A 14510-nucleotide genomic window follows, 5' to 3' on the forward strand; every position below is an offset into this window, starting at 1 on the left:
AAATTGACTCAAATCTCTTCAGTAACTGGATGTGAACCACAACCTTAGCTTGAGTTGTAGGACTCAAAATAAGCTGAATCAAGGGAATTTTTTAGGAGAAGACAAGCTGGTTTTTCTACAATATTGAGGAACCCTTCTTCAAGCTCTCAAACCAAAAAATTAAGCTTTTGCATGGATAATTCCCAGCTCAATCTTGTGTGTTTTAAGTAGAAGATCCATGCAATCAAATTGCACTAGCTAACAATAGCTCATACTTCATTAAATTGGAGTAGATTTGAGTGGAATATGAGTGAGGTGCTTCAAGTGGGAAAAAAACCACTAACCCACTTTTAGTGGTTAGTGGTTTTTTCCAACTTTCAATGTTTCAATTAATTATTTAAATTTAGTCAAACTAAAATTGAATTTCCAAAAATTCAAAATCTTTTCTATTTTAAAATTGATTTAAATCAATTAATTGAATTTTATTTAAAAATTAATTTTAATTAAATTAAACAAAATCAATTTTCTAAATTTGAATTTTCAAAGTTCAAATTTCAATTTTAAAATTAATTGATTTAATTAATTAAATAATTTAATTAGTTCTATTAATTTAATATCAAATATTAAATTAAGTAAACACCAATTTCACGACCATGAATCCCTATTAACATTTAAATCATATTTAAATATTATTCAATTCTCTAATTACGTTAATTCACTAATTAAACGTGTAATTGTATCACATATAATTACTAATTACCTTAATTCGAATTTGAACGTTTCAAATTAACTCATCATACTACTCCAAGGTTTATTCTATTTGTGAGCTATTAGGGAGACTTAATGGACCTAAAGATCATGGACTTCAACGATCTGAGATTAATTGGCTAAACTCTTTAAACCTAATTAACCTCCATTTGTTAACTACTGGGTCACTCCATTAAAACCCAGTAGTTGCATTCTCCTCATTGTAAATATATTATGTTCACTTGATATAACCATGATTAGTAAGTTACCCTTCACAAGTTGTTCGTAATAACGACTGGGTCAATAGCTGTTTTACCCTCGAGATTACCTTTTGTTCCTTAAGTTCTACTAATCCTCTAATGAGCAATTTGTTTGAGATCCAATCATCAAACCGAGTCCCTATCGAGCCAATGAGAGGCTGGGGCCTCTTGTTCAAGACCCGAAGTCAACACTTAAGGGAACAACCTCTCTACTAACCCTAAAAGCGGGTAGGAGTGAATTCAATCTTGCACCCTATGCCCTCAGCTATCTACCCGATCTTACCTCTGAAATGGGAGGCTCATTGAGCCGATGTTGTTGAGCCGACCCTCACCCATGCAAATCTAAGGATAATCCCCAATAAACAGGAGTTCATAGTTAGCTCAGGATTAAGGTTAAGTTATCTAGGTCATCACTTTGAAATAGTCAATCTTTTAATAGTAAACAACGTTATAAAGTAAGAGTGACTTATTTCTAGGTCCGATCTTATGCAAACTCTTTACATAGGATGCTCCCACTCCTCATATCACCACATGAACAAATTAGGATCACTTCGTTTGTAGCACTTTATAATGATTGTAACTACAAAGTGGACTGCATCCGATAGTGTTACTAGAATAAGATACCCAACTTTATTCATATACTACACATTATTTTGGCTATTTACTCGAACCCAATTCACTATTATGTCTCCACATAAAGTTCAAGTACTCATGTAATAGTCATGGATCTTAAGTTTATTGGATTTATTTCTAAAACAAAATGAACAACTCATATATTCAATAACTACTTTATTTAATCAAACTTAAATAACATCTTTATTGATTAACAAAATAAGTTTATTGTTTACAAACCACGAGTTTTAAGATAGAAAGTTGATTGTTTTTCAAATTTATGGTGATGACATAACTTTTAGAAGGATGTCTCAGAAGGTGGTGGAGCATTTTGTCCAACACATGCAAACTGACTTTGAAATGAGTTTGGTCAAACAACTTACTTACCTTTTCATATCTTGGAATAAATAGATGGAAGTTGTGGAGGTTTTTCAATTTGAATTTATTAGGAGAACCTTATATCTTTGTAGAATTATCTTATAGCAACTAAAGATATCTTATAAAAAAATGTCAAAGTGGGTCAACTTATCTTTTATAAGTAGGAAAATCTCGATTGTGATTCTGAACTATATTAAAATTGTTAGTTTTGTGTTTGATCTGTCCTCAATTGTGCATATTCTACTTTTTATTGTCAGGGTGAATTCTGGTCAAGGTACTAAAAAATCTGGATGTAAAATGGTTAGTAAATCAGTAAAAAAGAAAAAGATTTTCAAAAAAGGGGGTTTTCCATCAAGAGTCAATGCCTACGGTGTTCGAGTGCGAGGCCTTTCTTTCTCTTTCAGTGGTGAGCCTACGATAAATAAGAAAACTAGGAAGGAAAAGCGTGTTGTTAAATGTGTTGTCCAAACAATGAAACACCTCATAGATAATATCATTGAGTTCACCTAGTATGTTTTTATAGATACTTTATATCAGCTCTCTGCCTCTCCTAAAGATCTTGAAGGTACTACATCTATAACTAAATCTAGTTTTTCTATTGAGAAGTCTAGTAATTTGACTCCTCTTGATTTGGTTGTGGTTATTAAAGAATTTAAGGTTGTGAGCGGTGACCAAATTATTAATAATGTTGATAGTACTATAATGTTGAATTTAAGGTTGTGAATCTTGTTGACCATGTTAATTATGTTGTTAATCATGTCGAATTGGCTGATGTTTTGATTGTTACTTCTGCTAAACTGTGTTTGATCATATTGTGGTTACTGAGATCATCATTGAGCTTCATGTGTTGTCATTATTGATAATATTGTTTTTGTTGAATCTTTGGGTAAATTCTTTGTGTCTCCTAATATTTCTGTTGAATCTATTGTTCCAACTAGAAACGTTTAAAATATAAGTCATATACCTGTTATTTTATCTAAAAATATAGAGAATGTTAAGTCTTTGATTGTTGATTGAGTTGAAATCAATGCTTCTATTGATATTGAGATTGATTCCCAGGAAACTGTTAATCTTGTTGTTTCTGAGGATATTGTTAATGTTTCTACTGGTATTGATTGTATTTTTTAATTGAATAAAGTTATTATTGTTGCTTCAACTAATCAGTTAGATGAATATTCTGAGAATGTGTTAGAGAATGCCATACATTCTACTGTAATGTTTGCTAGTGTTACTAGTATAAATCGGTCAATTGGTTTAAATATGCCGGAGGAAATGATCGTTTTTTGTGGTATGGTTGTGAGTTATGATGGTAAAAATTGCTTTGATAAAGATGTACCTGAAGATTTTACCTCTAAGGAAGATATTCTTTGCTATATTAATTCTATTATTCCCAACCCCTTACTCTTTGATGTGAATATGCGTGAAGATATTTCAAAATTGATTGCTCGTGCCAATAATGAATCAATTGTGGAAAAGGTTGATGTTGATTTTGTTATCAATAAAATATTTCAGATTTGACATGAAAAATTTAAGTTCAAAGGGGCTTAAGGAAGTTAATATATCTAATATTTCTACTGCTACTGTTGTTCCCAATGTTAGACCTGCCATTAAAGATGCATCCACGAATGATACGTCATCTTATCAACCCCCTCCCACTGATTGATTTTCTTCATGGCAAAAGAGGAAGAATGGGTTGGTTGTGATCGTGAGATCAGAGATCGTGATATGTTTTGTTTGGTTTATGTTGTTGTTGTGGTATGGTATAGGTTGTTATGGTTTTGGTTGACAGATAATATTTTTCTTCTTTATCTCATCGAATTTTTTATCTTTGGTTTTATGGGCAGATATTTGGCTTTAGTTTTCTTTCCTTATTTGGTTGCAAATCCGTTGGGTTGATTCTTTTTTATTTTGTTCTTCTCATGTATGTGATATTACTTCCTTTTATATGTTAAATTTAGCGGTGTTATTGCTTTTGGTTTTAGGGTAAGCTGCATATTGTTGTGCAAGTTATTCTACAACAGTTTTTTGTGCAAGAGACAGGCTCTCCAGAGGTGTTCGTAAGCGTTGTTCATCTTAGTGTTACTTATGTTGGTATTAATCTGTTTCACGAAATCTTGTACTTGTCAATGTCCTAGGCACTCCTCTGTTGGTTGATGACATTTTTCCTACCAAGACATGGATGATGGTCTCCCTATTTCTCCTTATATTGGAAACTTTGTTAAACAAGGCTAGTTGTTGAAGGCTCTGAACCTGTGTTTGATGATACTCAAATGACTATATTGATAACTTCAATGATGGGTAAGAGGTTTTATGCATTCAAATTACTCTTACTTATTGTATGTTTCTAATGTCTTGGTTTTCATTACTTTTGGCTGTTGTTGTAAGCCAAACAAAAGGGAGAGAAAAAATTTGGTTCAGCATCATTCTAGTGGTTTGTGATTGTGATGGCTATTCCGATTTATTTTGTTGGATTGATAATTATTTTAGTTTGGCTGGTTTGCTTCTATCGTCATGTCTTTTTGATTTGTTTGTCTTACCCTAAAAAAATAGCCAAAGGGAGAGCTTGTTACTGTAGTACGATTGGCTGATTTTATTACAAGGCTACATTATGGTTGGCTGATTTTATTATAGACAAAACTTGAGCAACATGTCAAATATTGTCATAAATATTGTTACATGTTTGGCAGCAGATTCTCTAGAATATCTTTCCTATATCTGTCAACGTGATTTGCAGATTTTCGTATCTGCCTTTCTTTTTTTCCTACAAAGAATATTTATTCACTCCAGAAATATATTCCTAATTATATTGTACTCTTATTCATATTTAGGGTTAGTCGCCTTATTAGAAAAGTTTGCATTGAGAGTTTTAAGCTTGAGATTTGTCTGAACCTTAACCTCCATGTATTGTTATTGAAAAAATTTGTATTTTTCATTCAGAATTTTGGTTTGACAACCATTGTAGAACTCGAGAGGAGTTTGATTTGATATTGTATTTAGAGGGAGCTTAAGTATATTGAAGATTATGAAAACTCATATTTAGGAGAGCCTAAATATGGTGAATATGAGGGAACCTCACTCTTATGGGGAGCCTAAGCATGTTGTATGGAAGAGATCTCATATAAAGCTTGAATAAACATTATTGTGGAAGTAAGGGAAGCTCAAAAATTAAGGGGAAACCTAAGTTGAAACTGAAAAGGAAGCTATATGTGAGTTACTGAAGAAAGAGTCTATCAGATAAGTACTTTTGTTGTAATTGCTAAACTCTTTATATAGTGAAGTTTCTTTTCACCAGGTGCACAGCCCCCTAGGCATAGGTAATTTTTGCACCGAATTGGGTTATTAATACTCTGTTGTTATGTTTTCGGTTGATTTCATGTTGCCATGACATCATGCTTGATGTATTTTGTGTTAGATTCACATAATTTTTTAAATTCTGTTAGAGGTATTTGAAAACATTTTTCAAAAAGTTCCACTTTTTTCTACCTAATAAAAAAGAGAAGAAAGAAGACTTATTATTTCTTTTCCTAAGGATCGAGAATACCTTTCATAAAGATGATAATTTATCAAGTAGTAAAATATTTGAAAATAATGTAATTTTATTCGTTATCTCTTTCTCGTTCGTTTCCAACTCTCTCTATTTTCATAGCCATTTTAAAGTTCGAGTCCGTACTTGAATTCATCAATGAAAAAAACATGGAGTTCAAAATAACATTTTGGTTCTTATATTTTGAGATTTCTTTAATTTTAATATCTATATTTTTAAATATCTAATTTTAATTATGTACTTTTAAAAAGTCTTACATTTAGTCTTTATAGTTAGTCTATTGTTGAAATTTTCAAACTTCTCGTTATGTCTTAACATTTTCATTAGAAATTTTGAGAATATATTTGAGTACTATTTCTTTGCATGAAAAATTATTATTGTCATATTTAATAAATTGAGATAAAAGTTAACTTTGAGGGACTAAATTTGAGATTAATAGCCAAAATTAAACATTTATAGAATGTAATGACTTAATCATAGTAAGATTGCGAGTGAAGAATACCCTAAATTATAGAGACCAAAAGAATATTTTAACCAAAATCTAAAATAAATGAATGTAATGACTTAATCAAAGACTTCTTGAAAGTAAAGAGACTAAAATTAGATATTTGAAAATATAAATGATTAAAATAAAATAAAATCTCATGGTATAAGAACCAAAATTATATATATATATATATGAACTTTTTGGGGCTGTTACTAAAGTATTAAATTTAATGTGTACATTAAGAAAGTGATATGTCATTTATGTCAAAATGAGGCAGATGGTATAATTGTGTGTCAAACAGGGTATATTTAAATTGAAAATATAAGAAAGGCTAGTTACTGTTGTTCTTTTTTTTTTTTTTCTTTTCTTTTTTTTTTTAATGTTTTGTTGTCTTTGTACTAATTTTTTTTAAAAAAAAAAAAAATTCAAAAAGGAATTAAAGTTAAAAGAAAAAAAAATATAAATGGTGAAACATGGAAAATTAAGTAAAACATAAAAGAAAATATAATAATAAATAATGACCATAGTAAGAAATATCATAACTCAAAGAGGTGGATATTTAAGAGAGTAAAGTGAATAAAGAAGAGATCATAACTTTATTAAAATTGTTGAAAAAAGAATGATTAATGAAGGGATTTACTCTCAAATAAAATCAATCAAGTTAAATTATATTTGTGTAATTTTTAACTTATTAATTTTTCAAATTAAATATGTATGTTTTTCACTTTGATCTAATAATACAAGTATCACTCTTTAAAAAATATAAAGTTAAACTAATCTTTAATATTGTTTAATGTTCTTGACTATATAAAGTATTATAAATACTATTAGATTGAATTAAAAAAACTATTAGATTTGTTTACATTAATATATTTAATTTGATTTAGATTTATTCTTTTAGAGATTAGATAATTCTGTTTACTTTCAATATCAATTTGTTTTTACCAAATCTTAGCCGTCTAAATTAAACAAACGTGAAATTTAAATTATTATCAACATAATATTATCACATATTACTAATATATTGTCTAAATACAAATCTAACCAACCTAAAGGATTAATTTCGGTAAAAAATATATAAAAACAATTAGACTAATGTAATGGAGTTACATCTCATTGAAAATTTTGGTTGGGCTTAGACTATCTCAAAAAATATTCTTCCATTTTATGTAAATTAAATAGCTACATGTATATATATATATATCAAACTCAATAAATCCGTATAACAAAAATTTGAAAAACTAGTTCATAAAAGACAATTTACTAAAAATAATATAATTTCTTGGAAAATAGAAAACAGAATCTAAAATAATTTTTTTGTCTCTCAATATTATTTTCATCAACTCTAAATAAAATGTAGAACACAACCAATATTAATATAAACTATCCTTTTATTTCATTTTGGTTTCTAACTTTTCAATTGACATTCGTCTATCAAAAGTTGACAATTTTTTTAAAAAAACATTAAATATTTTTTTTGTGTTAAAAAATAGTTTAATTGTTCCAATTAGGGTTTTGTCTAAGATTAAAAACACTCAAATTTTTTTAAAAAAATCAATTATTCTTCGTATTTATCTATCGATTTTCTTTCAATAATTGGGAACTGAATTTTATAATAATAATGCAGATGAGAGCAAAAGAAAATAATAGGGATTGGTGGGGAAAAAAGGAGGAACTAAATAATTTAATAAGTTAAAAAAAAAAAAAAGAGATTTACCTAACAAATATATTATTATTCTCACAAATTCACATCATTGGAAAACTTGCATCTGTGTTACAATAATTATCATAGGAAAATACATAAATTATTAGAAAATAAAAAACAACCCCATGAAAATTTGAATATCATCTAAAAATTATTTCAATGGGAGGACGCACGTGAGAGGAAGAAAAACACGGCGGCAAGAGTGACCGGAAAAATGAGCAGCAGGAGGCCGGACGGTGGCTGAAGGGAACCGATCACCAGCGGCAGAAACAGAACAAGTCCAACCACCACAAGCATCATCAAAACACTCCCCATTCCAAACACACTAGTTTTTTCCATTCCGACCAGACGGAGTTCGATCAATCAGTCGGTCGTTGGCTTGACGAAGTGGAGGGAAGGGGTCGCATGTGTCGGAGACCGAGTATCGAAAGTGTATGGAATAAGAGAAGAAGAGAATGATCTTCCAGAGGAATGTGTAAAATAGTTTTGCCAATGAAGAATAACAATAGAAAATAATCAGAAGAGTATTTATAGATGTGAAAAGAAACTAACAAATGGGAATATTAATGAAAAGATGCAACCCTTCATTAGAAAGTGAAAAAAATAAAATGAAATAAATATTTTTTATTTTATTTTATTTATTTATTTATTTATTATTATTATTATTGCATGTTGGTAGTTATGCAATTAGGGTTTGTTCGACGTGGTGGTTGGCCATGAATATATATATATAACCATTTTTTTAGGAAATATATGTAACTTCTCTTAAGCTCTTTACGTTTCTTATTATCATTACTAAGAAATAATTTTCTTATAATTTTGGCTAAAAATGTTACATTTTTATCCTGAAATTTTTATCAAATTTAATTTCTATTTGGTTCATATATTTCAAAATGTTGAATTTTCACACTTGAGTTTTGAGTGTAATTTCTATTTGGTCATTATATTTAACAGTTTTACGTCTTTTTTATATCCAAGTTTTAATTAATGCTCACTTTTGATAATTTGTTGTCAATTTTTAGGTAATTGTTTTGAATAGTGAAACTCTTGAAAATATTTTTAGATATAACAAAATATCATTATTTATCCGTATCTATCACTTATAGATAGTGATATTTTACTATATTTGTAAATAAGTTTGTTCATTTTTTTATATTTGAAAACAATCTTAAATTTTTAATAATTAATTAGAAAAATTTAAATGAATTATAATTAAACTAGTTTTCACTAATTTTTTTTTGTCACTATTAAAATTATTTTGAAAAACTCCATGCATTTTGAATTATTTGACCGAAAGTTAACACTATAGACCAAATATTAGATTAATGACTAAAAAATTGAGCATTAGTAAAAATTCAAGAATACAAATATAAAAACTTGATACTGGGGATTAAATAAAAATGAAATTTGAAAACTTAAGGTTAAATGTTTATTATTTTAAAATTTAGAGATCAAAGAAAAATTTAACTCAAGTTTTAATGGTAAAAATATAATATTTTAAAATTTAAGAACTATATAAAATAAATTGGGGACGAGAGAATTTCTTTTCTCCCATATTATTATTAAATAGTTTCTTTCTTGTTCAAAGACAAAGGGAGTTTTAAGTTCTAACTTCTATGGGGTGAATTTTTATTTCTACAGTTATTATATTTCAGTAATTTTATTTTACAACTGGATACCCTTAAATGTTGTGTTATTTTGCAAGTACTCTGATAAACAAAAGAAACTGTCCGGGAATCTCGGTTTAAAATTACATAAGGTAAAATATCAATTTATATCCCTAAACTTTGGGGATTATATTAATTTAAACCCTAAACTAAGAATTATATCAATCTAAACCTTGAATTTTGGTAATTGTATCTATTTAAATCCCAAACTTTAGGATTTGTATCAATTTAAATCCTAGACTAATAATGGTATAAATTTAAACCCTAAAATTTTATAACTGTATCAATTTAAACATTGAACTTTTGGAAGTATATCAATTTAAATTCTGAACTTTTATATATCAATTTAAATCCTAAACATTCATAAGTATATCCAAATAAAATATAATGAAAGGTTTAAGTAAAATAATTATTAAAATTCAGGGTCTAAATTGATATACTTATAAAAGTTCAGAGTTTAAATTGATATAATTATTAGTTTAGGGTTTAAGTTAATACAATCCCTAAAGTTCAGAATTTAAAATGATACAATTATTAGTTTCTAATTTAAATTGATATAACACTTAAAGTCCAAGGATATAAGTTGATATCTGCCTTACTTTTTATTTATAATTATCTTTTTTTTTGTGGATGTTGTTGAGATTTGTAGAATAATTTTAAAGTAATTGCATAATTTTACATTATGGAAAATAGAAAAGAACACGAGGAGATTTTTATTTACTGAGTAGTTTTAATTTTCTAAAAATTATTTATGTTTTGGTTTTGGATCATAATTACATAACTATAATTAGGGTTATTTTAAAAATGGTCGATTTATGTTTTGGTTTTGGAGAGAAGGATCCATTTTGGACCGACTAAAAAATAGCTAAATTTAAAGTTAATTGTTTTTTTTTCAAAAAGTACTTGAAGTCGAAAGATCAGTAGGCGTACCTGAACATCTCAACTAGCTTAATACCTTTAGTGCCCTCATCATGTCTCGATCCAAAAGTTCATTGATGCAGAAATTGTAACAACCCGACCTTTTGAGTACTCTGACAAGGATCATTACTCATAATTACACCTTCACATTAAAAACATTTTGACCATTGAGGAAAATAAAATTCATTAAAATAATAAAGATAATTTTCCAAAATAAATAACAGATAAGTAAAACCTTTGTTCGGGGTCCCTAAAATAATTAAGAAAAAAAATAACTTAAACAGATAAAATTTTGAGCAACATCGAGTTTCAAATCAAAACTTTTAAATAGCTTGAAAACGTAAACTGAGCGGAAGCAATTTACATGTTCCATATGGTACGGTCATCTCTCTCGTCACCCACTGATCTGTTCCTATCCTTACCTGAAAAACATAAATTAACAAAGGTTGAGTATAAAAATACTCAGTAAGTGATCCCATACTGGGTCCATTTGGATGAATGGTTAAACATGACCTAACATTGGCATAATGTACATAGCATAGGTAGTGCTCCCGTAGGAACACCAAATCAGTCATAAATGTGAACCCAAAGGAACACAAATCATAGCAATAGTGGTAATCCCATAGGGCTATCGAAACAGTCATAAGTGTTGAACCCGAAGGCTCACTAACATAGGATGTACATAGCTTGATAGGAGAATTAACAGTCACCCCTTAGCCTAGCATGCACACAATAGTCAAAGAGTTTTTAAACATAAAGTCATAGTCCATGGCTTTCCAACATGCTCATAATATAGCTTAAAATTACATAGCTTAGCATAGTTAACATTTTTATTTAACTTGAGTGTCCAACTCAAGGACGTTCCAGTAGAAAATCACTTACCTCAATATAAATGAAGCAATCCAATCCTCTTATATTGAGAAACTTCTTGGCGTAAATCTCAAATTAACCTTCAATATGAAAATTGCCTTAGAATCGACCTTAAAAATTATTGGACAGCTTGCTTTTGATTCATTAATCTCTTCGAACCTTCAATTTAAATCCAAGATCAACATCAGTAACTTGAGTTTAGTCCAAGCTTAATGGGAGTCCACAATCTTTTCATAAAAAATTCACAAACACTTACCAAAATCTCCAAAATCAATCTTTGACAACTTCATACAACACGCTATGTCGGTTAAAAATTCAATTTAATGTTCGAATACATGAGGAATATAAAGTTTAATCCAAGATAGAACTCTAATTGACCTTCCTTTGGGGATCCTAATCCTCAATCATTTGGGATTCTATAATTTGAAATAGTAGATAGATTAGATTTCCTTTTTAAATAAGACATTTTCTCTAATTAAGAAATTCATTTTTTAATTAATTAGAAAATTCATAATCTAATTAATTTCAGAATCCATGTTCTTTTTGAATTAGAAATTTCACCATCTAACTAAATTAGAAATTCCATAATTTAATTAATTTAGATTAAATCCAAATTTTTCTTAACTACTCAATTTAAATTAATCATCTTATCTAATTTGGATCCAAACTCCAAAATTAAAAAGGATCAAATTTAAAACCACAATGTCATTTTTCCTTCTTAAATTTCAAATTTCTTTTAATTTCCAACATCTTAATTTTTTTCCTTTTCTTTATTTTCAAATATTTATCCAAAATAATCCAAATATTCCGAATCTTTATCCAAGATAATCTAAAAGTTTCAAATCTCTTATCAAATCTTTTTCAAAGTTTTTTTTTCTTTTCTTTATTTTCAAATATTTATCCAAAATAATCCAAGAATTTCAAATCTCTTATCAAATTAATCTCAAACTAATTAATTGCTCCAAATAACTTAATTTTGGCACCAAAACCGAAATTAAAGGAACATACAATCCAATAGTTGAGATAAATTACATCTTCAAAGTATTTAATCAATTTAAAAACACACTTCTTCCAAGTAAATTAATCCAATTTTTTTCTTAAATTGAATTAAAATTCCAATTCTTGATAAATATCTTTTAAATGAATTATCTTGCCTCCCAAATTAATTTTTTCTGCCACAATATATCCAAAATAATACCCAAATATTTCAAGATAATTTTAAAAAAATTCCATAAAAATTCGGGGTGTTATAGAAATATACAAAGTCTAATACAAAGAGGTCTATGAGGAATTTAAAGTTAATTGTTGAGAAATAAAAAACCACATTTTGTTTCGAAAGAAAATAATAGCAAAATGGAAAACTAACCATTTTTTTAAGGGAAATTGCATTGTATGGCAAATACATCTTAAAAAATCAAAGTCATCACTTCAACTTTTTTTGTAATGGCAGGTGTGACAATCACATAGAAATCAGATAACAATCACATAGAAATCAGATAGCAATCACATAACAATCATATAGAAATCAGATAGCAATCAAATTGTAAGACGAAAGTTTTTTTGACATGTTTACAAAAAAGCAAAGCCTAGGGACAAATGCCCCGTTTTCAATTTTTTTTCATTAAAATTGCAATTGCCTCTTTTTTTTTTGTTTTTTTTTTAAATGGTGAAATAGACAAAAATATTTTGAGTAAAAAAAAATGTAGTGTATTTGAAAAAAAATCGTTTAACATTGGATATATATATATATATGTGTGTGTGTGTAACAACCCAGATTTGTAATACTCTAACCTTAATTTAGAAAGCAGGAAAACAAATAAAATATATAATTAAGAATGAACAATATATAAACTTAATAGAAAAACCGGGTGGAAATTTAGAATTGGAAAAAAATAAGAAATTTATTAATTATCCAAAAATAATGAATAAGGGGCAGAATCAGGGAGATTAATTAGAAGTTGGACGCTAGCTAATTCAGGAGACAAAGGGAAGTAGAATCCACAAGCAGTGAAGGCAACCCACGCGTGAAAACTAGTGAGATTAGAGAGGAAATTGGAGAGAGTGGGAGTAGAGAGAGCGAGATTGGAGAGAAAATTGGAGAGAGCGAGAACGGGAGTGGGAGCGGGAGTGAGAGCGAGAGCGAGAGCGAAAGTCACAAGAGCCAAACTAGCGAGAAAGCTGGAGAGAGCGAGATTCTGAGAACAGAAAGAGCGAGATTTGGACAGAAGCGTGGATTTTGCGTTGAATTTGGCCACGATCTTATAGATTATACATGGAGAACCCTAAAATGGAATACAAACAAAGGTTGATGACGTAATAGTAAACGTTAGCCAAAATTAGGTGTCTAGAAATTCTTAAACCTAAGTAATTTTAAAGAAGTCATTTGTAGGATGAGTTATCACACAGAGAAGAGTTGGAAATGGCTATAAATAGGAGGCTTTGGGCTGGAAGTTAAACTCATTCTCAAACAAAACTTAGTAGTAAAAATCGTGTGAAAAGAGTGAAGTAATTCTGTTAGTTTAAAGGAGGAAACGCGAGGGAAGTGCTGCCCAAATTTGCTCTACTGATTAAACCATAAGGAATAATAAGGAATAACTAGGGTCGCAGTCAAGGTAAGTAGTTTATCTCACCCTCTTTTAAGTGTTTCATGGTAGTGTACCTTTAATATGTTGCATAATTATGTTATTGTTATGTTGCATTACATGTTTAAAATACGTTTATCGACAAGGGACCTCATGCATTATGTTTGTTCATAAGATTAAATTTTAATTGGATAAAGGTTATGCTTCTAGGGCTAGCAGGGCATGTATGGTTGCACCCCTCTAGACCCAATTCTATGTCAAGTTTATGCTAGGGACTAACAGGGTATGTATGGTTGCACCCCTCTAGTCCAATCTTATGTTTATGTTAATGGTTGATGTTGGATGCGACTCTGGCCCTACTGACTGCATGACCTGCTAATCATCATATGAGTTAGTTTCCGCCTAAGTCCTCATCTTCCTATCAGGGCGGAGAAATTTACATTAGAAGCATAACCGACCACCACATGTTATTATATGTTTTCGGTCCCAATCATATGTTTTCAGGACATGTTGCTTGTGATTGTGCATTTGGTTACTACCCTATGTGAGAACTATTATTGGGTATATTATATACTCATCCTATTTTTAGTAAGGACACAGCGTAGGTGGCAGAACTGGACGTCGTTCAAATAGCCAACCATCAAACTCACTATTATAGGCATATACATTTTTGTATTATTACGCTAATGTTTTATGGATCTGGTGTTTTGTAAAATAAACTTTTTATATAGTTTTCTACCTAATTAATAAAATCTTAGATA

At 29.1% G+C, this 14510-nt stretch overlaps 1 protein-coding gene across 1 annotated transcript; it reads right to left on the reverse strand.

The window, feature by feature from the left end:
• Positions 1 to 7868: 7868 nt before the first annotated feature.
• Positions 7869 to 8051, reverse strand: LOC120078008 (uncharacterized). Its single transcript, XM_039032180.1, has one exon. It carries the CDS (start codon positions 8049 to 8051, stop codon positions 7869 to 7871), a length of 183 nt encoding a protein of 60 aa, XP_038888108.1.
• Positions 8052 to 14510: the final 6459 nt, after the last annotated feature.

This window comes from Benincasa hispida, chromosome 5 (assembly GCF_027475165.1).
Source record: "Benincasa hispida cultivar pf3 chromosome 5, pf3_genome.v1.1, whole genome shotgun sequence".
Classification (NCBI taxonomy): Eukaryota; Viridiplantae; Streptophyta; class Magnoliopsida; order Cucurbitales; family Cucurbitaceae; genus Benincasa; species Benincasa hispida.